At 35.6% G+C, this 26,322-nt stretch overlaps 1 protein-coding gene and 1 pseudogene across 1 annotated transcript; both read left to right on the forward strand.

The window, feature by feature from the left end:
• Nucleotides 1-844: 844 nt before the first annotated feature.
• On the forward strand, nt 845-3,745 carry LOC120172093 (E3 ubiquitin-protein ligase RGLG2-like). The gene is made up of 11 exons (XM_039179655.1): nt 845-1,335; nt 1,442-1,526; nt 1,611-1,751; nt 1,834-1,947; nt 2,037-2,134; nt 2,312-2,391; nt 2,488-2,593; nt 2,707-2,834; nt 2,928-3,165; nt 3,350-3,406; nt 3,495-3,745. Exons 1-11 carry the CDS (start codon nt 1,057-1,059, stop codon nt 3,576-3,578), a joined length of 1,410 nt encoding a protein of 469 aa, XP_039035586.1. The 5' UTR covers nt 845-1,056; the 3' UTR covers nt 3,579-3,745.
• Nucleotides 3,746-4,813: 1,068 nt separating this feature from the next.
• LOC120172063 lies at nt 4,814-24,284 on the forward strand (annotated as a pseudogene).
• The last annotated feature ends 2,038 nt before the right edge of the window (nt 24,285-26,322 follow it).

Raw genomic sequence — 26,322 nt, forward strand, 5'->3', positions numbered from 1 at the left:
ATCCGGCGACTTCCATGTGACGTCCATTTCGCAGTTTCATTAAAAAAACATTCAGATAAAAAAAGTATATACTTTTACGAAAGCAAGTCCACTTTTTTTTATTATTTTTTTTTCATTTCTCTTACGTTATTTATCAACAAATTCAAAAAGCAAAGAAAGATACCCAGATCCTCCATTGATGCTCTGCAAGTTTGCCTACTTCAATTATAGTTAGAGGTATTGTAATTCCTCTTCTAGATTTAACCCAGTTTCAATTCTTGTTTACTTTCACACTTAAAATCTTGAGAACTCGCTATTTTTCAATCTCTCTTTAGTCTTAAGCAATTATCAGCCGCTAACAGAAAAGGGTCTCTTCAGAATTCATGGCTTTTTTGTTGATAAGAAACAGCGGTGCTTTTTGGCGTTTCGTTGATTGGAGCCACCGTTTTACTTTTCGTTGAAAGTGAATTTAAGTTGTCTTTGCTGGCTAATAAGGTCTTTATTATTATTAATAGGATATGATTTGTTCTTGATTCTTTAATCCATTTAGGTTGAGTCTTGGTGTAATATAAGTTCCAAGGGAGTAACTTATCGGGAACATATATACTTAGCAAGGAAGGTTTTTCCTTGCTTGTTTTAAAATTAGTGAAGGAGAAGCTTATGTCTCTGAATTGGTCTTTGAGTTTTTGGTAAAGAAGGAAAATTTGAAGTTTCTAGGAAATTCTAAATAGTAGACATCGTTTCAATATATATATATATTGAATGCTTGCTTTGGTGGCTTTTCCATTTTTTATCTGTTTGGTGGCTTCTTTATATATATGCTTGTTTCTGTTTTAATATTGATTTGGTTTAAGATTGATATTGTGCGGTGTATCAATATAGTTGAAAAGGAGAAGAGGGTCTTGTAGAAGATTTCAGGAAGTTTCTTTGGTGATTTCATTCCTTAATTGTGATTCTCAGATTGCTTCTTGTTTGTGCATTTATATCAGGCTTTCAAGTTACCCGGTATTCTGGTATTTGTGGACAAAGGAATCTGTTTTTGTAACAAATTGAGGATTTCTATAAATATTTGAGTTGATGGGAGGTAGTAGTTCAAAGGAAGGGAATCAGAGGCAGAATTCAACATATCGTTCGAATTCATCATCATGGGATTCTCGTAACAGCAATCCTCAGTTGTCGTATGATCAAGAAAGCCCTCATTATGTGCCACAGTATAGCTATGCGTCCCCACAGTATTATCCGCCTTCACAACCAGAGCTGCAGTATTATCCACCTTCGCAAAACCGTGGCAGTGATAAAAGGACTCTAGACCGAAGATTTTCAAGAATTGCAGACAATTACAACTCCTTAGATCAGGTTAATATCTACATTTATTTCAATTTTGTTAGTTTTTATATTAGTTTATGCTTTATCCTTATGCAGGACAATGATGTGTAATTGTTGCTTAATCAATTGGTTACAGGTGACAGAGGCTCTTGCTAAAGCTGGTCTGGAATCTTCCAATCTCATTGTCGGTATTGATTTCACAAAGAGCAACGAGTGGACAGGTTTAGCTCAACTATCTTAATTTACAGGAGTAATCTATGTTGTTAGCCGTATTGGAATCCACTTAATCAACCTTGTTTTTGTAGGGAAAAGATCATTCAATAGAAAAAGCTTGCACCACATTGGAGATGGTTCAAATCCTTACGAACAAGCAATATCAATTATTGGAAAAACATTAGCTGCCTTTGATGAGGATAATTTAATTCCTTGTTTTGGATTTGGTGATGGTACGTGTTTCATTTGATTTATATACGAGAATGTTTATTTATTTAAATGCATATGCTAAGAATTACTTGTATCTTTTGGCAGCATCAACACATGATCAAAATGTTTTTAGTTTCTACCCGGATGACCGATTTTGTAATGGATTCGAGGAAGTCTTAAGCCTCTATAGAGAAATTGTGCCACATCTACGACTTGCAGGTTTACATTATCTCTTGTTTTTTTAATACTTATTCAGAGTTACCTCTTGATGCATATCTGATTAAAATAATTATTACAATTTTTTCCAGGACCTACATCATTTGCTCCTATCATTGAAATGGCAATGACCATTGTTGAGCAGAGCGGTGGCCAGTACCACGTGCTAGTGATAATCGCTGATGGTCAGGTATTTTTCTCACTTTGTGTATGTATACATATTTTCGACACTTTCTTGAAATAAAGAAGGGGCAGGAAGTAAACTTGTGTTAGCCTTAAGGGCTGGTACGGGAATAATATGAATAAAACATGCTGACATGAAGGTTTCATATAGGCATAATGTCACTAACACTGATAACTGTTTCAGGTAACTAGAAGCGTTGATACTCAGCATGGCCAGCTAAGTCCACAAGAGCAGAAAACTGTCGATGCCATAGTGCAAGCAAGGTAACATTCCTGCTCAAGCATTCGGTAAATTAATACTCTTTTTTTATTCTTTCTCGGTGCAACCACTTTCTTTCTTACTTGTTTTTCATATTTCAGCAAGTTTCCTCTGTCAATTATATTGGTGGGTGTTGGAGATGGACCTTGGGATACGATGGAGGAGTTTGACGACAACATTCCTGCTCGAGCATTTGATAATTTTCAGGTAAACTCCGAGTTGCATACAAGAAGTTTCATGTTCGATATTACCATCTTTTGTTCCAATGGTATTATCATGATGCTTCAATCACTGTGGTCTTTCTCCTGTATTTTCTCTAGTTTGTGAATTTCACGGAGATTATGTCGAAGAATACATCCCCATCCCGGAAGGAAACAGAATTTTCTCTAGCCGCTCTAATGGAGATTCCTTCACAGTACAAAGCAACCATTGAGCTTAATATTTTGGGGTAATGATTCGTTACATGTTGGCCTTTTTAAAGGTTTCTGTATTACCCTTTAATGACATTAAGTTTGATGATGATTTTGATTTATTTGTGCAGTAGTCGAAAGGGAAATGTTCCCGAGAGATTTCCCTTACCTCCTCCTACATATGGTGCAGCTTCTTTCAACAGCTCAAAACCCTCCCGTTCTACCAGTCTCCAATATGGTTCAGCATCTTTCAACAGCTCAAAACCGTCCCATTCTACCAGTTTCCCACCAAGCGTCCCTCCTTATCCGGAAGATGGTAAATCCCAGAGCCCAACTCCTCCAGCCCCGAGTTCTACCTATGATAGCCAGGTACGGAAGTTTTAATATAATACATCTATCAGCCCGTATATCTTCTATTAATGATAAATGGCCTTTGCGTTCAACTTTCGATCCAAAATCCTAAAGGATCAAAGACCTAAAGATTGTAAACTGCATATGTGATGATTCATCCGAAGGCTTAACATTTATATTCTCTTGCGATTGCTTTGAACAGCTTTGTGCCATTTGCCTTAGTAACTCGAAAGACATGGCATTCGGTTGCGGACATCAGGTAAACATCTCGTAATCGGTTATTGGTGTAGGTAATCGTAGATGAAGATGCTGGCATAATACTGACCTTTTATCTTTGTTTCTTTCAGACCTGTGAAGAATGCGCGAAGGACCTCCAAACGTGTCCGATATGCCGAAGTCCAATCCAAACCAGAATAAAGCTCTACTTTTGAACTAAAACAGTGTTTACCCCCATCATTCATGGTTTGGTGGTTTGTCATTGAGAAAATGCAAATAGTGATAGGTTAGGGGAGTCAAAGAGGGCTCCCAATCATCCTTTCTGTCCATTCTCTTTTGATTTGAATTCTTTGTACATTTTGTAATATTTGATTATTTTAATTGCAGGGTTATGAGAGAGAGTTTGCATGGTTGATTTCCAATTGATTCGATGCAAATAAACATGATTACTGATGGTCTTATCAAATTTATTAAATCTTTAGATGAATCTTTGTTAATTTTTCAATCTGTTGCTAATTTATTACAGATTGTTTCCATAAAAATTTAAATTGTCCCTTAGTTAAGTTAATTCCCAATTGATGTAATGGTCTTTTGGGATCATCCCAACTAAAAAAATGATAAATTTCAAAGTTTTTATCACTAAACTTTCTTTTCACTTTTGTTTTGATCATTAACATTTAACTTTTCTTTTTAATTTACTTATTAAATTTTTTATTTACTATTATTTTGATCACTCTGTCGATAAATATCAACGATATTATGATGATAAGTTTTTCTTTTGAAAGTTATAAAATTTTATCGAAACTTTTTTTTTCCTTTTTTGAAAAATTTTTAGATTTGAATTTCATTTGATTTCTCGATAATTTAGTATCTTCTTTCAAATCTCAACAGTTGAGAGGCGGAGGAAAAAAAATTGTATATCTTGATTCCATTTTGATCGAATGGTAGATATTATAGAACATGGTTGTTCAAGATTTTATGAGTTTTGATGAATTCTAAAGTGATTTAGGTAAAATTAAAGATTTTAATAGAATGGTAAGAGACAATAAAGTGAATTCTTTGAAATCTTTATGGTCGAAGAATACATCAAAGAATAATAATTATAACATTAATACAACATAAAGATGAAATTATAAAGTTTTCATCTTTAGAGAAAAATAATAAAAAAATATTATGAATTCTACGACGACATCAGTCCACCTGACATTTATATCACCCTTCCATTTCAGTGACTCAAAATAGAAGTGAAATAAAAATATATGAAATTTATAATTTACCCTTGAAAAAAATGATACCCTTTGCATTTAATGAAGTCCAACTTTAGAGCAAAACCAACCAACCATCTACATTTCAATGGAGTTATCACAAGCTTAATTGGGAGGCGCTAGCTAGCCACCCTTGTTTCCAATCATTCAGCTTTTCCAAGATCCCCAAAGCAAAAGCGTTGGGGATGACCTCAGGCTCAGCTACCGGGTTTTCTTACCAGAGACTGAAGCATGATGAGCTTGAGCCGATAGGTTTGCAGGGAAATCAAGGCCATGGGAGAGGCTCAGAAGGGTATCAGTTAAGATCAAGAGATTCAGGGTTAAGGTTCCAAGCCTGGGGAGGTATTTGGGGAAGAAGGTGAGGGTTGCCAGGGTCTCATTTGGGAAGCTGGTGAAGACGTTGAAAGAGAGTCGAGCTCATTTTGGTGATCTGTTTGCTGGGAATTACATGGTCATTCAAGTGAACCCATCAACCATGAAATGTTGCTCAGGGAAACCTTGTGAGGGGTTTGATCTAACAACCTCTAGGTACTCTCTCTCTAGGATTGCTTGATGTTTTAGGTACTCTCTCTAGGTATTTAAGACAAAGGGACTTGTGGGAAAAATATGAAAAGTTTTCTCTGACAATTTCATTCGTATAAACTAAAATATTATTTGCTACGGTTCATTCACGATTCAAATGTAATTATTAATTTTACATGTGATATTTGGATTTGGAATTGTTTCGATTTCATCGTAAAAAGAATAACATGTTTTTATCAATGACGAATCTTGATGAGATAGTTTGAAGATGTAATTGAATCTTTTTGAAGGTTTAATTGCAATATTTAAAAATTAATAGATTTAATTAAAAATATTTAGAAAATTTAAGATTTTCTGATAACTTTTGATAATTTTGGAAGGATTCAATTAATTTTTTAAAAAATAAAAAATTGTAATCTCGTGGGGATCTGTTAGAATTTAAAAATTTAGTTTGGGGGAAACGATGAAATTCGATTTGAAAACAATTTGATCTTGGAGTCGTCACCAACCTTTAAGCTAAATATATTGAAAACCTTAAACATCATTTTAATGAGTTTAGAAAACTTATTAAAAGACAACAAAATGGTATGCGTTTTACCAAAAATTCGTTTTTAAGAGTTCAGGAATCGGTTACATGTGGGGAAGGGTGAGTACCCAAAACATCCAAATTTTGATACCTAAACGATTATACAATGTTTAAATATTGAGAATTACAAACTTCGGAATGTATTTAAATTATGATCTTTTATTTATTTGAATTTGTTTAAAATGTAAATAATCTTTGAAAACGCATTTACTTTATAGTTTGGAGATTTTTTCATAGATTCCCTCATAAAAACGTTATTTCACAATTTTTGACAAAGTAAAATAAAACAAAATGAAATGAAATAAAAATGAAAAGAGTTAAAAAATAATCAAAATAAATAAACGTAGAACAAAAAGAATTATCGAATACAAACAAACATTTATGCAAAATATCATCGAAAAGATATCTTCCCTTTAGTTGGGATATGTCTTCATAGATTTCCCACACAATAAACATTTTCCCATTTACATATTTAAAAGACAATGATGATTTATAAAAGAGGGTGTTAATAATTATTTAAATATGCACATAAATAAGGGGTCAATATGCAAGCTTTCTAAATTATCCATCGAGATTAAAAACATCATACCAACCAGAGTGTAAATAAATAAGACCGAAACAAAAATATAAATATATCATAAACAAGATCTATGACCAAAATAAAATGAAATAATAAGTTAAGATGCCAAAATGTAATTATTGAAAACTAAATGCTGGAAATAAAAGAGGACTGAAAGAAAATGTTGGAAAGTTAAAAGACAGAAAAGTAAAATACTAAAATTAAGGTGCTGAAAAATAAATAAATAAACAAAATAAATTGCATAAATCTAAAAGTTAGTAGGTTAGTTATGCAATAAAATAAAAGGTTATAACTTAATAATAACAAGTAAAATAAAAATTAACAAGATAGTATGAACAAATAAAATAAAAAGTTAGGATGTTAGTTTGAATGAAGTAAGTGTTAGAGTATTAACAAATCAGTGGCTAAAATAAAAATAACAAAAATTAATGTACTCACATCATAGATAAATAAAACAGAAAATATGGAATATTAGTGACTAAATTATGAATAACGAAACTTAAGTGCTAAAAAATGAAATATATCAAACATAGAGCTATAGGGACTGGAATAAAAACACAGAAACATTAGAGGTTTTTAAACGCAATTTTATGCAAATATTTAATGACCAATTTACAACAACTCGCTAAATGTTAAAGGGCTTCAACGTGAATAACTCAATACCTTAAGCGATCAATGTAAAGGATGATAAGAAATGGGGCCATAGGTGATATTAACCCAAAAATCATTTTAAAGCAATCTGCTTGTTATTTTAGTGAAAACCCCAAACAGTTTGGCCCCTCCCCTTTCTTCACGCAATACTGACCAGGAAACAAAGGCCAAACTACCGACCATTCCAGCTCAACTCCGACGAACGACGACCTCCTTCCCGGTGACCTTGTTACTCCGACGAGCTAACTGGAAACCAGGTAAACCGAACTCCCTATTCTAATTTCAAAACTAATCATGCATGTAAGAAAAAAATGAAAATACCTTTGGGAAAATATTGTTTATGAATCTGAAAATTTTTCATGTGTATTGATTTCTTGAGAAAAAATGGGAAGAAAATTCCCTACAATCTGTTTTTCAGTTCGAATCGAGGGCCTCTCTTACGTTTTTTCGAATCTCCCCCCTTTGTTACACTCAATTCGGGTTATATACCCTTACATAGAGAAATAAAAACAAAAGTGGAGCATGGGAAAGCTGCAAGGCATGGGCAGTATTTGATGTTGTGATAGTGCAGGAATAGCAGGGAATGGGCTGGTGTGGCAGGGTATGGGCAGGCACTTGAGTGGGGAACATCAAGGAATTGTGCTGGTGAGTGGAGCATGGGCTGATGACAGGGTGGACAAAAAATGATGTTTACAGCTGCCCCTCTTTGCTCATTGTTGTGAAACATGAATGAAGCAAAGATTTAAAGCACCATTTTTGGCTTGAATTACTTAAATTCTCTAACCACTCGTTCTTTTCTTTCTGAAATTCTTGTTTCTCTTCGGACGAGTTCTTCTCTCTTCGACCAGTCCCATATTCTTCAAATAATCATTGTTTGTTGATGAAATTTGTTGCTGAAGATGACACTTCTCATCCACGATGAAGAGTTTTGATCGTTTTTAGGTAAATTTGGATATAACATGGTTCCTTCATGATGAGGAAGTCTGACTATCTAAGGGTGACACTGCTCCTTCACATTGAGGAGATCGAGTCAATTTGATGTTGAAGACGACATTGCTTATCTGTGTTGAAGAGATCGTGTCGTTTTTTATTATGACGTTGTTCCTTCATGATGAGGAAATCGGGTCAATCAAGAGATAATTTTGGGACAATACGATTCCTTCGTGATGAGGAAGTCTGATTGTCTGAGGATGACACTACTCCTTCTTGTTGAGGAGATCGGGTCAATTTGATGTTGAAGAGGACATTGTTCATCCCGATGAAGAGATCAAGTCGTTTTCGATTATGACGTTGTTCATTTGTGATGAGAAAATCAGGTTAATTTGGGGATAATACGGTTCATTCGTGATGAGGAAGTTTGATTGTCTGAGGATGACACTGTTCCTTCGCGTTGAGGAGATCGGGTCAATTTGATGTTGAAGACAACACTGCTCATCCGCGATGAAGAGATCGAGTCATTTTCGATTATGACGATGTTCCTTCGAGATGAGAAAATTGGGTCAATTTGGGGACAATACAGTTCCTTCGTGATGATGAAGTCTGATTGTCTGAAGATGACACATCTCCTTCGCGTTGAGGAGATCGGGTCAATTTGATGTTGAAGACAACACTCCTCATCCGTGTTGAAGAGATCATGTCATTTTCGATTATGAAGTTGTTCCTTCGTGATGAGAAAATCAAGTCAATTTGGGGACAATACGGTTTCTTCGTGATGAGGAAGTCTGATTGTTTGAAGATGACACTTTCCTTCGTGTTGAAGAGATCGGGTAAATTTGATGTTGAATACGATACTACTCATCCGTGTTGAAGAGATCGAGTCATTTTTGATTATTACGTTGTTCCTTCGTGATGAGGAAATCGGGTCAATTTGGGGACAATACGGTTCCTTCTTGATGAGGAAGTCTGATTGTCTGAAGATGACACTGCTCCTTCGCGTTAAAGAGATCATGTCAATTTGATGTTGAAGACGACACTGCTCATCCGTGTTGAAGAGATCGGGTCGTTTTCGATTATGACGTTGTTCATTCGTGATGAGGAAATCGAGTCAATTTGGGGACAATACGGTTTCTTCGTGATGAGGAAGTCTGATTGTCTGAAGATGGCACTGTTCCTTCGTATTGAGGAGATCGGGCCAATTTGATGTTGAAGACGACACTACTAATCCGCGATGAAGAGATCGAGTCATTTTTTATTATGACGTTGTTCCTTCGTGATGAGGAAATCGGGTCAATTAAGAGATAATTTGGGGACAATACGGTTCCTTCGTGATGAGGAAGTCTGATTGTCTGAGGGTGACACTGCTCATTCGTGATGAGGAGATCTGGTAGGTTTGATGTTAAAGATGACACTGCTCATCCAAGATGAAGAGATCGGGTCATTTTTTATTATGACGTTGTTCCTTCGTGATGAGGAAATCGGGTCAATCAAGAGATAATTTGGGGATAATACGGTTCCTTCATGATGATGAAATCTGATTGTCTGAAGATGACATTTCTCCTTCACGTTGAGGAGATCGAGTGAATTTGATGTTGAAGATGACAATGCTCATCCGTGATGAAGAGATCGGGTCGTTTTCGATTATGACGATGTTCCTTCGTGATGAGAAAATCGGGTCAATTTGGGGACAATACGGTTCCTTCGTGATGAGGAAGTCTGATTGTCTGAATATGACACTGCTCCTTCGCGTTGAGACAACATTTCTCATCCGTGTTGAAGAGATCGGGTCGTTTTTGATAAATTGTGACGTTGTTCCTTCGCGTTGAGGAAATCAAGTCAATTTGGGGACGCTTGGTTATCTGAGTTGACACTGTTGTTGTGACACTAAGTCGATCATTGGGCACAATATCCTTCTTCGTGAAGTTGAAATCATGGGTGACTTCTTGTTGCTCGATCGTAGTCAAATTTGGTCTTCTTTTTAGTTTAAAGACCTTGGTTTGAAAATTCAACTGGAAAGTAGTTCCTCGAGCTGAATGGAATCGAACTCGAAAGTTTTCATTGACAAATAGCTTTTCTTTACTTAACCTATGTTGCACTGAGCTGAAAGATTGTCCCAGATCTTCTTCTTGACTTGAAGACCTCGGCTTCAACCAGAAAGTAATTCCTCGATGCTACCATGCGGTTGATATGTCATCCAGTTGAATGGAATCAAACTCGAAGGTGTTTATTGGCAGATAACCCTCCTCGCCTTGTAAATTCAACATATCCTCGAGCTGAATGTAATCGAACTTGAAGGTTTATGTTGACAGATAGCCCTTCTAGCTTTGAGCTATACTGTGAATTTGGCTTTCCTTGAGCTAAATGAAATTGAACTCGAAGGTATTTTATTAACAGATAGCCCTCATCGCCTTGAGTTATGTTGTAAATTTGACATATCCTTGAGCTGAATGTAATTGAACTCAAAGGTTTATGTTTACAGATAGCCCTTCTAGCTTTGAGTTATGCTGTGAATTTGGTTGTCCTTGAGCTGAATGGAATCGAACTCGAAGGTCTTTTATTAACAGATATCCCTTCTCGCCTTGAGCTATGTTGTAAATTTGATATGCCTTTAAGCTGAGTGTAATTGAACTCGAAGGTCTTTAGTTGGCAGATAACCCTTCTCGCCTTAAGCTATACTGCAAATGATGTGCCTTTGAGCTGAGTGTAATCGAACTCGAAGGTCTTTGTTGATAAATAACCCTTTTAGCCTTGAGCTATGCTGTAAACAATGTGCCTTTGAGCTGAGTGTAATCAAACTAGAAGGTCTTTGTTGACAGATAACCCTTCTAGCCTTGAGTTCTGCTGTAAATGATGTGCCTTTGAGCTGAGTGTAATCGAACTCGAAGGTCTTTGGTAGATAACCCTTCTTTCCTTGAGCTATTTTGCAAATAATGTGCCTTTGAGCTGAGTGTAATCGAACTCGAAGGTCTTTTGTTGGCAGATAACCCTTCTCGCCTTGAGTTATCATCCGTCGTTGAGTTGAAATTTGGCTTTTAACTGCAAAATAGTCGTTCTTCATTGAGTTAAGGTGAACTGGATTCGTTCTGAATTGGCTCTCAAAACCATATGAAGTTGATTCTGAGATCTGTCCATCTGTCAAGTTGGTTGAGGTGTAGATTCTCACTGTTGAGTTAAGCAACCACCATCGATCTTCAAATGTGCTTTTAAATCGAATATCTGAATGAAGTCTCGTGCTTTGTCTGACAATCCTCTATGTGGAGGAAAGGCCTTCAGAAGATCTGATTATTCGCGCATCATGATGTTGAATCCCCAAAGATACCCCAATATTCGATATTGAATCTCCAAATATGCCTTAACATTTGATGTTGAATCTTCAAAGATGCCCCAACATTTGATGTTGAATCTTCAAAGATGCTCTCTATTATTTCAGCACTGACTCTAAGCATGAGCTTTGTGTTTGAGAACCACATGTCATCTACCAAGATCCACTCTAGAGAGATTATCTTGTCTGAAAAGTGTTTTTCTTCTTCTTTTATTTTCAAGATATGAAAATATCAATTAGAAGAATTTTGATAAATGCTTAATCAAATATTTTGAAAATGTTACTCCTTTCTAGGTTTTACAATTGTGACAAATCATAAAACTAGAGTTCATTGGATATAAAAGAATTAATTACATTGTTAATCCTTCAATAAATTATAACTTTTTGACAAGTGTCAAGATCAAAGCTATCTTTGGGAAATGATTAAGTGAGGAATGGATAAGAAAGTCTCAGGTTATTGTGTTTGGTCAATGGTTTGGCCTTCTATTTTCTTTGATGTTCACTGATCTGATGGGGTAGCTTGTATGCTCATCTACTGGAAGTGTTCTTCGGCTCCAAGCTCTCATGGTTATGCATTGTGCAATGCCTTATCAAGGAATTTGTGTGATCGCCTCAGTTGCACAATTTTTATATTCGAGCCGCCTTTTCATGTTTTCAACTCGAATCCTCCTTTGGTTTCAAGACGTCATTCAGAATTTACGTCTTGAACCCCCCTTTATTATTTTTCTCTATCATACATTAAAGATTTTAGAAAACCTTTTGTAAATAAAGATTAATCCTGGTGTGCGGAATGAAATCTGAAGATAGTCTCTTATGTTTAGAAATCCATGTATGATTAGAATGGACTTTTAAGGCACGTAATGTTGGTCATGGTTCATGGTTATAAAAGAAAGAGATAAGAGGCCCAAACAAGTGTTTTAGGGTATTGAACCAATGATTAATTCCTTCTTATACTATGTCTTGCTTGATTTGAATCTGCTCGTATGTGTTTCCCTTGATTTTCTTTGGATGCTCCATGATCTTCGAGTGAAGTGGTTCTGGAATGATTGTGCTTAATCAATCTCATGATTTGAAGTTCGATGCGTCATTTGAATCGAGGAATTCATTCATGCTTCTTGTTTTCTTTTTCTTTGTTTATTTTCCCTTTGTTTCTTTTGATTTTTCTTTTTTTTTCTTTTTTCTGATATTTTTTTCTTTTTTCTTATTATTCTCTGTATTCTCTTTGTGTCGATAACACGATTTGATCTTCGTGCGCTTCATATTTGGTCTACCTCGCGGTATCTTGTTTTTTCTCACTTTATTTTCTCATGATTTGTTTTTGTAGTGAAATCTGGATTGATCTTCACTCATGCGAGTAGATGTCCTTCATTTTTGCCCCCAGTGTGGAAGGTGATCCTTGGTTAGGGTTGAATCAGAAGAAAATACTATAGGCTTAAAAGGGGACAACAAGGGATATATATATACATATATGGATAAATGAAACAAATTCGTTCATCATCTCATACACAAAAGTCTTCGCAGAAGAGGTATCCACAGGGGGATAGATTTTCAGGAATAATTTTATTCACATAAAAAATATAATTAATGCGTGATAGAATTATTAAGTTTCTGCTTCTTGCTCCTAGCATGTCTCAATTTTCAGGCTCATTTTCAGGAAGTTGATATGAGATGCCATACGTTGTGTCTTATGGTAGAAAGGTTCATACTCAAGTGAACAACTCAGTGCCTTAGGTTCTATTGGTATAAAGATGTCGTGTTGCGTCTAAAAAGACGATGGTGTGACTTTATTGACTCAGAGGTATCGGTATGACTCTTTGTATTTCCATGAATTATTCTGGGTAAAAAAACGAGGGAGTTTTTTTAGACATGATAAGAAATGTTTGATCTTGCTATATGTCAAAAATCCATAAGTCTTGAAGAATTAAAAGAATCCGTAACTCATTTTGATATTCAAATAATTAAAGATTAAAACTCGTTCAATTATTTCACCTTAGAAGGTAGAATAAATTCAGTCAAAAGATTAATCAAGTATAAAAAAATCAAAAACGATTTCAAACAAAACAATGCTCTCAGTGCAATGGTAGATGCAATGCCCCCATTCTTCTTCGATCAATCAAGTTCTGGATCTTGCACCTCAATTCCTTACAATTCTCGGAGGAATGTCATGTGATTAAGACTACTTCATCGAATCTTCCATGATGAGTGCAAAAATGCTTGAATGAATGCAGTGTATAATGCAAATGCAAAAGGTATCGATCTCCAAAAGTATTCTTAGAAAGAGTTTCATTCATTCAAAAGAACTTTCATCTTTACAAGAAAGATCAATCTATGAATGCAATTCGACCCTTTTTATTTAGCTCCATGATCTTAGTTATGATCCCAACAACTTTCTTTTTTTTCTCAAAATCCAAACGGTGAGTAATTGATAGCAGTATCTAAATCGTTGTCCCTCCAATCTATGGCAATCATTTAAGGATCGAAAAGTCTCTTCAAAGATAGCCAGTACATGATTTATACCTCTTTAATCTGTCAAAGAAATCTTCTCGAGAAAATGCCCCGGAAAGCCACTCTCTTTTGTTGAATTTGCTCTTCTATCCAATCTTCAACTTTACTTGTAATCTTCACCAGCTTGCTTTTGAAGGATTGGACTTTCAGTAGTCTAGAATGAATTCTATCTACCTGGAGGTTCTCGAAGTTGAATAAAATTGCATACTTTTCTATTGTTGATGTCAAATCTTGTCTATTTGAAAATGAATCAGTTGTATGCAGAATTTCAGCATCTGTTCAGAGCTTTAAGCAGCAGATCATCTATCTTTATGCAAAGGAGATAGACTCTGTCTCCATATTCCTTGTGAAATTTCTCCTTGGTAACTATTCTCCAAATATCTATCAACTCTTGTAGATCATTCTATTTGAAGCTGACGTTGACATCTGTGATACATAATCCCCAGGAAAACTATCTCATTTTGCCCTTTTGTTTCTTAAGACTAAGCTCAAACAGTTGAATTGGGTTCTTCCTTGTTATGAAAATTCTTTTCCATTTCAATGATCGCTCTTCTAATCTGATGATTACTTGGTTAATCAACACTTTTCTTTTATTTATGATGATCATGCATGATGCAAATGCAGATGCAAAAGTGATGATCCTCTGACATGCAATGCATTATGCAGAATGCAGATGTAAAATTGACGATCCTATTAAATATAATACAACAAGGGACGAAAAATGACACAAGCAAAAGAAACAAGATAAGTTAGTGTGGGCAAAATAATCAATGAAATTGAAAGATGTTATTTAAAGATAAATATAACACATACCCAATCATTATATCTACCCGGACATGCTTTAAATAGATAACAATCCTACCCGAACATGTTTTCTACCAAAAAATGATTAATTTCAATGAAATGATCCTAACCGCATGGTATCTAGTTCGCATTATTTTGTTCAACAAAATTTAAAGCAAAAGGAAAGGTTCAGAAACGTTTATCCTTTGTGTACACTTAATTTGGGTATCATCTGACGGACAAAGGTTATGAATGAATTTTATCAGGGTGCGTTCGTAGGGCTTACTATATGCATGGTTTTGGCACTATGAGAAAAAGGTACTCGAATTATCCTTGTTGGTACCTCCTTAGGCTGCCAAACCCTCAATCCTTACCCATTACAGGCTCAAGCGGATCGAGTTCAATTCAAGAGGATACATTCTCTTATGTCCATACGGAGAAACAATTTATCTCACGTAAACATAAGGTATATGAACCCTAAAGGTTACTTGCTAAAACCCGTGCGGAGAAACAAATTATCTCACGTAGGCAAAGCTTTCACCTCAACTTAAAAGGGACAAAGCTCGTAAGTGAGCTTATGGTATGTAAATGCACGTGTCGTGTGTGAGGAGAAACTCACAAACCTTTAAAATATGACCAAAAACAATTCTTTCACAAGTCCCAAAATTTGTTCAAATCTGAGGATCACTTAAAATCAAAAATCAATTAGTTAAAAATAAAAATAATGCATGTAGTGTTGAAATTCAAAATAAATAAAAGGATCATAGATCAAATACAATTTAAGTTTGTAATTCCCAAATATGAAACAACGTATAATCGTTCATGGCCTGACTCTCGAGGTCCACAGCGGAGTCGCCAAGCTGTCATAACGTTTCCCGTGGGGATCCGTTAGACTTTAAAAATTTAGTTTTGGGGGGGAAACGATGAAATTCGATTTGAAAACAATTTGATCTTGGAGTCGCCACCAAACTTTAAGTTAGGTAGATTGGAAACCTTAAACATCATTTTAATGAGTTTAGAAAACTCATTAAAAGACAACAAAATGGTCTGTGTTTTACCAAAAATTCATTTTTAAGAGTTCGTGAATCGGTTACGTGTGGGGAAGGGTGAGCACCCCAAAATGCCCAAATTTTAGTACCTAAACCATTATACAATGTTTAAATATTGGGAATTACAAACTTCGAAATGTATTTAAATTATGATCTTTTATTGATTCGAATTTATTTAAAATGTGAACAATCTTTGAAAACGCACTTACTTTATAGTTAGGAGATTTTTTCATAGATTCCCCTCATAAAAAACATTATTTCACAATTTTTGACAAAGTAAAATAAAATGAAATGAAATGAAATAAAAATGAAAAGAGTTAAAAAATAATCAAAATAAATAAACGTAGAACAAAAAGAATTATCGAATACAAACATACATTTATGCGAAAAATCCTCGAAAAGATATCTTCCCTTTAGTTGGGAGATGTCTTCATAGATTTCCCTCACAATAAACATTTTCCCATTTACATATTTAAAAAACAATGATGATTTATAAAAGAGGGTGTTAATAACTATTTAAATATGCACATAAATAAGGGATCAATATGCAAGCTTTCTAAATTATCCATCGAGATTAAAAGCATCATACCAACCAGAGTGTAAATAAATAAGACCGAAACAAAAATGTAAATATACCACAAACAAGATCTATGACTAAAATAAAATGAAATAATAAGTAAAGATGCCAAAATGTAAATATTGAAAATTAAATGCTGGAAATAAAAGTGGACTGAAAGAAAATGCTGGAAAGTTAAAAGATAGAAAAGTAAAATACTGAAATTAAGGTGCTGAAAAATAAATAAATAAACAAAAATAAATTGCATAAATCTAAAAGTTAGTAGGTTAGTTGTGCAATAAAATAAAAGGTTATAACTTAATAATAACAAGTAAAATAAAAATTAACAAGTTAGTATGAACAAATAAAATAAAAAGTTAGGATGTTAGTTTGAATGAAGTAAGTGTTAGAGTATTAACAAATCAGTGGCTAAAATAAAATTAACAAAAATTAATGTACCCACATCATAAATAAATAAAACAGAAAATATGGAATATTAGTGACTAAATTATGAATAACGAAACTTAAGTGTTAAAAAATGAAATATATCAAACATAGAGCTATAGGGACTGTAATAAAAACATGAAAACATTAGAGTTTTTTAAACGCAATTTTACGCAAATATTTAATGACCAATTTACAACAACTCGCTAAATGTTAAAGGGCTTCAACGTGAATAACTCAATACCTTAAGCGATCAATGTAAAGGATGATAAGAAATGGAGGGGCCATAGGTGATATTAACCCAAAATCATTTTAAAGCAATCTGCTTGTTATTTCAGTGAAAATCCCAAATAGTTTGGCCCCCTCCCCTTTCTTCACGCAATACTGACCAGGAAACAAAGGCCAAACTACCGACCATTCAAGCTTAACTCCGGCGAGCGACGACCTCCTTCCCGGCGACCTTGTTACTCCGACGAGCTCACCGGCAACCAAGTAAACCGAACTCCCTATTCGAATTTAAAAAATAATCATGCATGTAAGAAAAAAATAAAAATACCTTTGGGAAAATATTGTTTATGAATCTAAATTTTTTTTTCATGTGTATTGATTTCTTGAGATAAAATGGGAAGAAAATTCCTTACAATCTGTTTTTCAGTTCGAATCGAGGGCCTCTCTTACGTTTTTTCGAATCTCCCCCTTTGTTATACTGAATTCAGGTTATATACCCTTATATAGAGAAATAAAAACAAAAATGGAGCATGGGAAAGCTGCACGGCATGGCCAACATTTGATGTTGTGATAGTGCAGGAACAACAAGGTATGGGCTGGTGTGGCAGGGTATGGGCAGGCACTTGAGTGGGGAACATCAAGGTATTGTGCTAGTGAGTGGAGCATGGGCTGGTGCTGATGAGTGGAGCATGGGCTGATGACAGGTGGACAAAAAATGGTGTTTACAGTAATGCAAGGTTCCCTTAACCCTTCTTCCCATCCACCCTTAATTGTCTCAATGGACAAAATCCTAATCCCTATGTACTTACTACTGATTAGCTGAAATTTTCCCTCAAAGTCTAACACATTTCCGAATCTACTAAGTTACCTTCAACCTATTTAAAATGTCTACAGTCTCTCTCACTCACGCAATCTAAAAAAATTAAACATTTTTTTATTCACATTAGTTTAGGAAATTGACAAAAGAATTTTAACTTAGTCCTTAAATTTGGATTTCATTAAGGACCAAATGAAGATGGAACCTAAGTTTAGAGACCAGTTAGAAAATTTGTCAAGTTTTGAGACTTACGTCGAGTAAAGTTGAGATAGGGATTAAATTATTATTATTTTAGAGATGAAATATTATTTTGTGGCCTATCAGAGACTTAAGCAACATGAATGTATAAGGTAGAAAGAATGGTGTGAAGATATGATTGTTCTAATCAAATCTTTAAGTGGGAGATTGTTGAAAGTCAAATACTTCAACATTAATGGTCTTATTTTGCTGCAAGGGGCGACTGATTTAGTCCAATTTTGCAGCAATGGTTGAAAAGTTTAAATGAGAAAATTGATTTTTTAGTCCCTGTACTTTAGAGTATTTACAAGATTAGTCCTTAAGCTTCAACTATAAATACTCTAACTCATTTAGCTTCAAAATCATCTCATATCATTCTAGCTTTCTCTCAATACTAGAGAATTTAGAGAGTTTTCTTGAGAGTTGTTTTCTCTTTTTTATCAATAGAGAATTGCCATTGTTTTCTACTTGTTAGATCGAGAGAAGTTGTAATTCCTATTTTCTCATAGTGAAATTCTTCTACCTTTGCCCGTGATTTTTACACTATATTATTTAGGAGTTTTCCACGTAAAATTTGTGTCTTCTTTATCTTCATTTTTATTTTCTCAAATTATCAGTTGCGATTTTACTCTATCCGATAGTCATATTCCGCAACACAAAGCGTTGAGTGCTTACTATCTGGTAAGTTACTTTCTAGAAATGTGGCTTTGGACTTTATAGGTAGATTTTCGCTGCTGTATAATGAAGATTTTTTGCTTTCTTTCTATTTTTAACAGGCTGCTAGGCAGTTGGAATTCTTTAAAGGTAGGAGTACTTCTGGACCGAACACAGATGCATTAGCTGATGCTTTGGCAATTGCTCAACATCATGATGCAGTTAGTGGCACACAAAGACATGTAGCTGCTGACTATGCATTACGATTGTCAATAGGATACAATGAGGTTTATATGGCTTAATGTCCAACAATGTTGTAGTAACTATGCCATTATACAGCTCAACGGAAATCTAATACTTTCCACTTTATTTTTAGGCTGAGAAACTGGTTGCCTCTTCACTTGCCTTCTTGGCAGAGTCGAGGTCAAGTAATGGACAAGGGAACAGTGTTACAAGCTTTCAGCAGGTAAGCAATATCATTTTTATTAGTTTTATCCTATCTTTGAAGTTTAAGTAGCATGTTGAAACTAAAATTGAAATATGAGTGCACATACGTTTTTTTATTACCTTTCTTCTTGAGTGAATTTTCATTTTTTTACTATAATTGAGCTGGAAGACTTTTGTGATTAATGTTTTTTTTTGACAATTCTTTTTGCTAGTGTCCTTTACTTGATATAAGTTTTTGTGCTCCATCAGAAGCTGCCTTGTCCAATGGGAAAAACTTGGTAATGATTTACTTTTTGTGAGTTGGATCATTTTCTTTCATGGCAATAGTCAACTAATATTTTGTGTCCAATGTAGGTTGTCATTATCTACAATTCTCTAGGATGGAAGAGAGAGGAAACTATAAGAATTCCTGTGAGTACCCCCCTCTTGGCCTTGTTATCATGTGATGTGACCGTTTGACCTCGCTAAGTTTTGATATTGTGGACAACAATATATAGAACAAATGATACAAAATGTATACTCATAATCCATATCCAACCAGAGACGAGGACACAATTAGGAATTGCAATTTTACCCATTCCTAATATTAAAGAAATGATGTAGAATCTAATTGTAATCATTTGGGGCATGGAAATTATACTTGTTTTTCAGGGAGATTAAATCTGTGACAGGTCTCCAGTGAAAGGGTTATTGTCAGGGATTCTGCAGGGAGAGAAATTGACTCACAACTTCTCCCTACATAAGAAGTCATTATGTCAAAGCTTATTTGGGAAGAAACCCAACTAAAACAGTTAAATATTGGGTTTCTTTTTCAGTTTCAGTGTCTCCTCTTGGTTTTAGCACCTATATTGTAGCAACTACTAAAGAGACAGGTTGACATTCTCGCTTCAGTTTTTTACAATGTGCCAATAAAGTGGAGGATTTTGACTCATGTTTAAAATTTCAGAAGGCCGTAGCTCTACCATCTCAACTGTGCATACTTATGAAGCAAGTGATAACAATACCATTGAAGTTGGCCAAGGAAGTTTGAAGCTTCTTTACTCAGCAGATGAAGGAAAACTCATGCGTTATGTTAATACCAAAACTTTGGTAAGCTATGCTGTCTGATTTCAGTTTGGTTGTTCCTCTTTGATTATAATTATTGGATTTTTTTCATTTATTATTCTTCAAATTTATTTCAGTACATTGTGCTTCATATTTTATTTGGATTCTTTTTATTATTTGTGATCTTTATTTTTTCTTGTGTGATAAAAATAATGTTATTTAAAGCCAGTATGTAATTTAATTTCAACGTTACTGAAGATTACAGCCTTTACTGAACAATCCTATGGTTATTACTCTGGAAATGATGGAACTGATAAAGATCCTCGGGTAATTTAATTGCTTGATAATGCTGCTTAATGTTTTGACTTCTCATTTCTATTTTTTTTTTCATCAAGTTTGTAGTAGGATAAAAAGAGTTATCATATGATTTACTAATTACAAAATACTTGATATTTGTTAAAGGCTTCTGGGGCATATGTTTTTCGCCCAAATGTTACATTCTCCATAAAATCTGAAAACCAGGTAGCTGTTTTTATTTGAACAAATTTGATGTCAATCAGTGATGACCCTTTACAATTGATTTATTATACTTATCCAAAAAGAGGATCTGAAGAAAAATGGATTTGTTCGTTGAAGACTCGATTATTGTTGGATGAAGTACATCAACAGCTGAATTCATGGATATCTCAGGTGATTGTCCTATTTCTGATTCTTGCATTTGAAAGTTAGTTCACAAGTTTGTAAAGCTTTGGGTTGTAAATTTCATAAAGAAGCAATTGCTTGTAGTTTATTTTCAATTATTGGACTTGGGGGAAGGGGGTTGTGTATCCTGTTCATGTGTTGTCTAACTTATGTTTCTGTGGAATAAATGTTGGTTAAATTTAAAAACCTGTCAGTTTGGTCTCTGTTTTTCCTTTTATACTCCAAGTTGTACTAAAAACACCCACCTCCAAACTTGGTAGAATCCCTGCTATCATTTTTATATTCAATTTTGGAGTTATGTAATGCCGTTTCTATGTGCAGAACAAGAAGTGTATGGTTTTTGTTTGTCAGGTGTCTTCAACTTATGGTAACAGAATGCTGCACCTATGAACAGGTTACCATGGTGTACAAGGAAAAAGAGCATGCTGAAGTTGAATTCAATGTGAGTTATTTCTCTTATAAATTGCTTGCAGGATGGAACAGAGTTTTTGTAAAGTGTTTATATAAGGTTGAGAAGTCAATTGTGTGGATTTTCTGACATTATGCGGATGATCTTAGATTTGACCTATTCCTGTGAACAATGGGATAGGTAAAGAAATCATTACTCAAATTGCAACAACAATGAAGACCAACAAAACTTTCTATACCGATTCTAATGGGCGTGAATTCATTAAACGGGTATGTTGATTCTTACTGCTGGCCTATAGCAAATTCTTCTCTTGCAACTTTTTTTTTTCTTTTCAAAATCCAATGCTATGCAGAATTCTTCAACTTTTAGCTTAGATTCTTTTTAGATATTTAAATTCAGCTTTCAAAGTTTGCTGAATGGTAACTTTGTTAGTCTCTTTTTTCTACTTGGTGAATACTTGTATTCTTTTGTTTCTATTAATTTACTGTTTCATTCACCAAAATGAAATTCTAGTTCTATAACGGCTCATAATAATGTTTACTTATGCTCCATGGTATTTAAATCTAATATTTGCAGGTTCGAGATTTTAGGAAGGACTGGGAACTTCAAGTGAACCAACCAATTGCTGGAAATTACTACCCATTATGTTCCTTCCTGTGAAAATTGCAAATATTTATTTCCTATAAATTTACGTTGTATAATTAATGGTGGATATCTGCTCGACTTGCTAAAGTCTGGTAAATGCACAAGTTTTTTGTGTTAAAATGAAATTGAATTTCTTCTTTGCCCTTTCAAATTGCATTCTTCCATATTAATCTTGGAATCTACGTGCAAGACAATAGCACAGAGCTCTCAGTGTTGGTGGATCGTTCAGTAGGGGGGTCCAGCTTAGCTGATGGCCAAATTGAGCTTATGCTTCACAGGTCCTTTCCGTTCCTTTTTTTTTCTTTTCATTTTTACGCCTACTTATTTATTCATGACCTATGACATATAATGATTTATAGGAGGTTGATTCACGATGATATCAGAGGTGTTGGTGAAGTATTAAATGAAACAGTTTGTGTCCCTGAAGGATGTGATGGTTTAACTGTAAGCATTGCTTGTCATTATGTTCTTTGTCCAAGACTCTGAAAGTGCCAAGTGTAACCGAATCCTGGATTTTGCAGATCGTAGGGAAATTTTATCTCCGAATTGATCACATAGGAGAAGGGGTGGCGTCGCACGGTTGGACAAGAGATATATTCCGCACTTCTTTTAGCTTTCTCTGAACAGGTGAAGTACAAACTTGACTTGATTTTCTGTGGTGTTGGCCCTCCATGCTTATGTTATTGATGCTCCTTTTCTATAGGATGGCAATGATTGGGCGAGCTCTCATATTCCAACATTTTCAGCCATTGATCCCTCCTACTGGTTATCGGATAACATTGCCATAATAACTCTCCAGGTAAAGAACAAGTCACATAGTCCAGGACCTAGAAATGGGAATTTTAATTGCCCTGTGAAGGCAAAGTTTTATTCCCCTATTTTTGAAAATTGCAGGAGCTGGAAAATGGAAAGGATCTCTTGCGACTGGCTCGTCTATACGAGGTACTCCTCCCTTTGTATATGTTGTATAGAAGCTTCATTATTATGGTTCCATATACCCAACATGATATAGAATAGATTCTAATTTGTTGATTTGATCAAAGACGGGAAGGACAAGGAGTTTTCGGTGATGGCAAGTGTTGAACTGAAAAAGTTGTTCCCAAACAAGAAGGTAAGAGCAAAAAGATATGGTTGATGACATTTATGTGCCATAAATTTTTTATCTTACTGTGGTGTTCACTACAGATAAAGAAAGTGACAGAGATGAGTTTGTCTGAGAATCAAGAAAGAGGTGAAATGGAGAAGAGAAGGTTAGCTTGGAAAGTCGAAGGCGGGCCTGCCGGAGAGGAATCAAAGGTGGTAAGGGGGGACCTGTTGATCCTACTAAGCTGCTGGTTGAGCTTGCTCCCATGGAGATCCAAACTTTCCTTGATGTAGATTACATCCAATTGTTGGGTGGTTGAAGCTTGACAGAGTCACCAAAACACTGGCTTTTGTATGTGTACTATGTACTATGTTAAGAATTGAGCATTGCCAGCTGGAAGGGTTGCCAGGTGGAGTCGTTAGCTGTTGGTTTTGCTAACCGTTTCTGGTAAATTGTTAGGCGGTTAAGCCAGCTGTCATTTGTTGGATTAAACTTTCAAGTGTTAATCCATGAAGGAGGCAATCAACGTGGCTATATTAACAAGTCTTTTGACCAAGGGCTAAGCATAATCTTTAGCCTACATTCTGCTTTCTTCACTTCATTTTTGCTCTCTTTGTTTTTCCAGGAGGTGTTCTTCTAGTTTTAACATGGTATCAGATGTCTAGCGATCCAAGTGCCAGTGATTCAACTGTGATCTCTCTTTGATGATTCTACTTTTTGTTCATCATTCCTGACTCGTTTATTGCAGTCGAAGCAATATCAGAAGGAAGCAGTGCTGCTGCTGCCAATAATCGGATGGTAGAAACGCCATTCATGAACAAGTATGTTAATGTTCGATTAGATGATAACAACTTCCTTCTTTGGAAGCAGCAAGTTCTCCTTATGATTCAAGGACACGAACTGGAACATCTGCTGGATGAATCGCTGACGGTTCCACCTCAAACTATTGTTGATGAGTCTGGTGAATTAATAGTAAATCCGGTGTACCGGCGGCACAAAAAGCAGGATAGTTCTTTGGCATCCTGGCTTCTTTCAACAATCAGTTCATCCATTCTTCCTCAGCTTGTAGGAGCACATACCTCTGCTAAGATCTGGAATACGGTTCTCAGCATGTTCTCCAAGCTCTCCACTACAAAGATTATGAGCTTGCATGGAAGACTCATGTCTCTAAAAAAAGGAGACCTATATGTGCGTGAATTTTCCACACAAATCAAAGAGATCTGTGATTTACTTGCGACGAGTGGAAGCCCGGTTTCTGAGATTGATCAAATTGTTACATTACTCAATGGGCTTCCAGGCGATTTTGAACCATTTGTTGCTGCCATAACAGTGAGTCGTGAACCTTATACTTTTGACACTGTCACCTCGGTTCTCATTGATGCTGAATCGAGGATTGGTGACCTTATGAAGACAGTCGTCAGCATAAACTTGACCAGGCATAATAATTACAATTGAGGAAATGCCAATGGTAATCGTGACAGGTATTACACTAGTAATAGGACGAATGATTCTCGTGAAAAAACTCAGAACGTGAATAAATATAAGGGCATACCTAGGCATCAATGTCAATTATGCGGGAAGATTGGTCATCTAGTGGATAGGTGTTGGCATCGCTTCGATGAGAACTTTAAAGGCGTAACTTCGAGGCAGTCCAGAGATACCAATGATACAGGCTAATGTGTGTAAATATGATGCTAATGATTCATCTTATAATCCGTTTGTTCATACAGCTGCATGAGATGAGGTGGTCGCTGAAGATGCCACCACTGACACTATGCAAATCAACTCTCTTATTGCTAAAAGAGTTCTGTCTACTGCTGACAAATGGTATCCGACTCTGGTGCTACACACCATGTGACCTACGACAAAGCTGGAGCATCCTTGGGTCGACCATACTCAAGAAAAGGTAAGGTCTACCTTGGTGATGGTTCCACATTACCAATATCACATATAAGTAATGTACCATTAACTGCCAATACATGTGATCTACAGCTAAAGAATGTCTTGTGCGTTCCAAAAATAACTAGAAACTTGTTATCTGTTTCTAAACGTACACAAGACAACAATGTATACCTCGAATTTCACTCAGACAAGTGCTTTGTGAATGATGAAGAAACTGGCCGAATCCAGTTAGAAGGTAAACTGGAAAATGGGTTGTATTGCTTTAATAAAACTGCTCGTATAGATGGCATGCTTCATCAGGTTACTGCTTCTGCTGAGGAAAAATATGTTAAGTCCAATAAAAGCTTCTGGCTATGGCATCGACGGTTGGGACACCTTGCGTCGAAAACTATATCTTCACTCTTTCACATTAAGAATGGTGTTCATAATAATAGTGAAATATGTGTTGCATGTCAGCTAGGAAAAAGTCACATGCTTCCATTTTTGCAATCGAATACAGTCTATAGTCGTTTGTTTGAGTTGGTAGAAACAGATGTATGGGCTCCAGCACCGATTAAGTCTGGTGACTGACAATATTATGTTTCGTTTATAGATATGTTCAGCAGGAATGTCTGGGTATACTTGATGTGTAATAAATCGGATATTACTCAAGCTTTCAATTTGTTTCATGCTCTTGTTAAAAACCAGTTTAAAACAAACATTGTTGCATTACAAACTGATGGTGGGGGTGAGTATCGAGGTTTAGAGCAGTGTCTTGTAGCTACAGGAATCAAACACAGGGTACAATGTCCACATACCTCGCAACAGAATGGTGTAGTTGAGCGTAAACACCGGCGCATCATTGACACAGCCTTAACACTTCTAGCTCAATCAGTCGTTCCCTTCAAATATTGGTCGTATGCTGTCCTTACTGCAGTTTACCTAATCAATGGGTTACCTGCATACTTGCTTGGAGGGATCTCACCATTTGAGAAGCTGTACGGTAAGAAACCCGATTATCAGTTTCTTCGTGTCTTTGGCTGTCAATGTTTCCCATATCTTTGACATTTCAATCGGCACAAGTTTGACTTCAGGTCCAAGCCGTGCGTATTTCTTCGCGACTCTCCACAACATCATGGATATCAATGCCTTGACGAATCAGGTTGTGTGTATATATCTCGACACGTGGTGTTCAATGAAAATGTGTTTCCATGTGTGTCGCACCGTGTTGGTATCAATCAACATGTCAAACAAGTTGACTGGGCTGTTCCTTTTCCTTGCAAGGAACTCAGCATGACAGATCACGAGGATACTGGTGTGATAATCTGGTAAATATACCTGATCTGGTGGAAGATGCAATGGTTGATTCATCTCATACACCTGGTGTAAGTGCTGGCCATGATGATAGGCTAACACAATGGAGGACGAGCCAGATGTTGTGTCGAGAGTTGCTGCTCAATTAGAGGATACTCATAGTGAGCCTACACATTCTAGTGCTACTCCAAATGATGATCAAAATGGTTCAATAAGTGTTCAGGAGCTAGGTGCTTCAAGCAGGACTGTGTCTGATGCTGCTCAGCACGTCACAAATAAGCATCACATGGTTACACTC

This window comes from Hibiscus syriacus, unplaced genomic scaffold (genome assembly GCF_006381635.1).
Source record: "Hibiscus syriacus cultivar Baekdansim isolate YM2019G1 unplaced genomic scaffold, ASM638163v2 tig00111841_pilon, whole genome shotgun sequence".
Classification (NCBI taxonomy): domain Eukaryota; kingdom Viridiplantae; phylum Streptophyta; class Magnoliopsida; order Malvales; family Malvaceae; genus Hibiscus; species Hibiscus syriacus.